Below are 3,688 nucleotides of genomic sequence, written 5' to 3'. Positions count from 1 at the left end.
GGTAAAGAATCCATCTGCAACACGGGAGACCTGGGTTCAATCCCTGGGTCGGGAAGATCCCCTGGAGAAGGGAAAGGCTACCCACTCCAGTATTCTGGCCTGGAGAACTCCATGCACTATACAGCCCATGGGGTCGCAAAGAGTTGGGCACGACTGAGCGACTTTCATTTTCACTTTCACTGTTGTTCCATGTCTGGTTCTAACTATAGGTTCTTGACCTGCATACGGATTTCTCAGGGAGGGCACAGGGGCGATTTAGGTCTCCCTTCCCTGTGGGTCTGGAGCGCTGTGTTAGTACTACTGCAATATGTAGCAGAGTAATAGTCAGCCTTGTCCTCAGCCTGTAGCCGAGATTAGCAGGAGCCCTGCCTTCACCGAGGTGTCTTTGGATCCAAAGAAGTGGCTGGGGACCCTGGAACCCTGGTGCTTATTGGAGTCTGAGTAACAATACAGGGGTACCAGGGAGGACTCCCTGGCTTCTGCTGGTACCAGTTTATGTAGTAGCTGCCAACATTGTAGCCACTGCTCAGGGTGCCGGTGAGTTTGGCTGATGCTCCCAGAGACGCAGAGAGGGTGGCTGGCTGAGTCAGCACAGGCTGGGAGAGGGAACCTGCAGACACAGACACAGAGGAGATGGGGCAGGAGCTGCAGGAAAGGTTCCCAGAGTCTGCACGCCAGGGGCTGATGAGGCTGGGACTGAGCCCTGGTGCCCGGGGCCTGCCTACCTGTGCAGAGAGAGAGGAACATGAGCAGGAGAGGAGTCCAGGCCATGGTGCTCAGAGCTTCCTGGTTCCCACAGTGGGGCTGGGCTGCCCCAGGCCTCCTGTTCTCCCCCAGCCTCTGCCAGAGGAGGGCTGCTATGCAAATGAGGTCCACCCAGGGCCCGCCCAGCCCCTCCCTGAGTCCTGCTGCTGGAGCTCAGCTCACAGCCCAGACTCACGGGGTGGAGGGGGGTGGAGGGGAGTTCCCTCTTGGGAGGCCCTGGAGGAAGCCCCTGCCGAGACCACACACATTCCTGCTCAGGGGACTCTTCAGCCAGAGTGGACACACTGCTGAGTCCCCCCAGGAGCTCAGCCCCGCCCCCAGCCCAGCTCCTGAACTGAGAGTGCTCCCTGAGCAGCTGTGCCTGGACTCCAGGGCAGTCCTACATAGCCACCTGCTGGTAATATGTGGGAAATAAAAAGCAAAACTAAACAAAAATAACCTCTAGAATTGAGGTAAAATGCACACTTTTCTACGATGATGGTGGGTCTAGTAGAGAAAACAAGTAGGAAGATTAATTTCCTTAGAAAAAGATGGAAATTTTACTATGGAATTACTCCACAAAAAGACATAACATGTATTTAGTCACCTGAAATATGTAACAAACTTGAGCCACTACATTGTTCTAATTGATTTGCCTTGTATGAATGTCTTTTTAAAAACCTTACAAAAGATGTATATTTCCTAGTTCTTTAAGAATTTGTTAAAACTTGTACAGATACCTGATAAAATATATAAGAGGAAAAATTACAAACCACTAACATTAAATATTGATCAAAATCTTGTAATCAGAAAGTTAACAAAAAATTCCAATACCAAATTTAAAAAGTTGAAACTGATACCAAACGTTGTTTTTTCCCATCTACAAGCTACCTTTTATATTAAGATGTATTAAAAAATAAATTTAGAACCAATAACAAAATGAATGTAAAAATAGAAACACCTAGACACAATTGTAGTATTGCTAGTCCATACTCATTTACATACATGTAATTTCATGCAGGAGGACTTAATGTTTCCATTAATTGGGAAAATTAAGGGACAAAAATAATGCTATATCAATGTAAAGTGAAATTATGGTTTTGTAATCAGATTAGATGTTCTGGTACATTAGCTGTTTAATAAAATTCATACAGTTATTTTCTTTTCTCAACAGGTGTTTACGAGATTCATCTCATATCAAATGAAATGTTCATACTAAATCCTTTTCCTATTATTCCAATGCATGGATGATTATGTAGTGGAAAATAGGAAAATAGGTGATGAGAGGAACTGGTAAAGGACAGAACCATCAGCACCACCCTTGAAGGAGGGTGAGAAGCTGACAGGAAGCATGGGTGCCCCACGCCCTGTGTCCAGATGCCAGGAGCAAAAGGCAGGGCAAAGGCCTCCAAACCCACATCCCGTCACTTTCCCTAAAGGACAGTCTTGGTTCAGGAGTGAGGACACGAAGGGAGGGGTCCAGGTCGTGGAGGAGGGCCCCCAGGACCCTGCTCTTGAGGCGAAGTTGTTGACATGGAGAAAGTCCCTCCCCTGGGTCTCTTGTCCTCTGTCCAGGTATCACTGTAGGTCAAGTTTACTGACATTTTTGTTGTGTAATTTCCCATCCATTCTACCTGGACCTCAGGTCTAGGCACTGCCCCCCCGGATAGAGGAGCGGAAGTAAGAAGCAAGATGGTTGCTCACAGCTGACAGCTCTCATGTCCCCTGGGGCCCAGGCACAGGAAAGTCACTCTCCAGGGAGCACCCTGCTTCCCATGTGGGCAAAGGCCAGTGGAGGAGGTTCCCAGGCTGCCTGGCCAGGACCCTGGAGCCCTGGGTGAGCCTGAGAGGCTGTCACAGGAAAGGCAGGAGCAGCATCCTGGGCCTCAGCTTAGCCCAGTGATGGCCAAGGAGCCTGAACGCCAGGCTTGAGGCCAGGGAACCAAGCAGGGACCCCCTGCGTCCACTACTAGCCTCAGAGAGAAGGAGAGCTGCTGGGACCAGGACACATACTGGATGCTCTGATGAGTCCAGAGTCAGACAGAACTGTACTGTGTTCCTCTGGTTCTGACCTGACCCATCATGGACTCTGACCCCAGGGCACCTGGCCCTGGTACTGGGGATTTCTGCTCAAGTTGAGAAAATCAGACAATGTTTTGCTGCAAAGGAAAGCTGGAGAAGGGGTGAATTAAGAAAGATGTGAACAGATTTTTCTGGACCAAGTTCCGTGGTATGACTGAGCACAGTTTTAGGCCAAACATCAAATGAAGCGGCTGCCTTTGCAGAGGATGTTTCTGCCCCCAGAGCCCCGACTGTGAGAGGAGAGCAGGTTTTTGTCGCACTTCCCTCCTGGCCTGGAGCACTGTGGGAGTATTAAGACTGAGGTCAGCAGACGCACAGTAATAATCAGCCTCGTCCTCAGCCTGGAGCGAAGTGATGGTCAGGGTGCCTGTGTTGCCGGACTTGGTGCCAGAGAATCGGTCGGGGACCCCCGAGGGTCGTTGGTTACTATTATAGATCAGGGTTCTGGGGGCCGATCTTTGGAGCTGTTGGTACCAGCTCACACCCAAAATCCCGATGTTGTTGCTGCTTCCGGTGCAGGAGATGGTGACCGTCTGGCCCAGGGACCCGGACACGGAGGGCGGCTGAGTCAGCACAGCCTGGGCCCAGGATCCTGGAAGGGGGAGAGACAGAGATGGTGACTCTGGGGTCCAGACATGAGAGCAGGGAGCAGGGACCGTGTGTCTTCCCAGGGCCCATCCCCTATCCCCGCATCCAGTCACCTGTGCAGAGAGCGACCAGGGTGAGGAGCAGAGGGGACCAGGCCATGGTGCACGCGGTCAGGGCGTCCTGCCTTCTGTGGCCCCACAGCTGAGCAGAGCGTCCCCACACCGCTCCTTCCCCTCTTCATACCCTGAGAGGGGGCGGGGCCTTTCATGCAAAT

At 51.3% G+C, this 3,688-nt stretch overlaps 1 pseudogene and 1 gene segment (V, D, J or C); both read right to left on the bottom strand.

Annotated features, from left to right (window-relative positions):
• Window positions 1–233: 233 nt before the first annotated feature.
• On the bottom strand, window positions 234–771 carry LOC104980250 (annotated as a pseudogene).
• A 2,117-nt stretch (window positions 772–2,888) lies between these two features.
• On the bottom strand, window positions 2,889–3,638 carry LOC104980249. The segment is given in 2 exon segments: window positions 2,889–3,418; window positions 3,528–3,638. Coding segments are annotated over 2 exon segments (576 nt in total).
• Window positions 3,639–3,688: the final 50 nt, after the last annotated feature.

The sequence above is a fragment of the Bison bison genome, unplaced genomic scaffold (genome assembly GCF_000754665.1).
Source record: "Bison bison bison isolate TAMUID 2011002044 unplaced genomic scaffold, Bison_UMD1.0 scf7180017864495, whole genome shotgun sequence".
NCBI classification, from domain to species: Eukaryota; Metazoa; Chordata; class Mammalia; order Artiodactyla; family Bovidae; genus Bison; species Bison bison.
The sequence above is the reverse complement of the archived record's forward strand: the minus strand, read 5'-3'. Positions and strand labels throughout refer to the sequence as shown.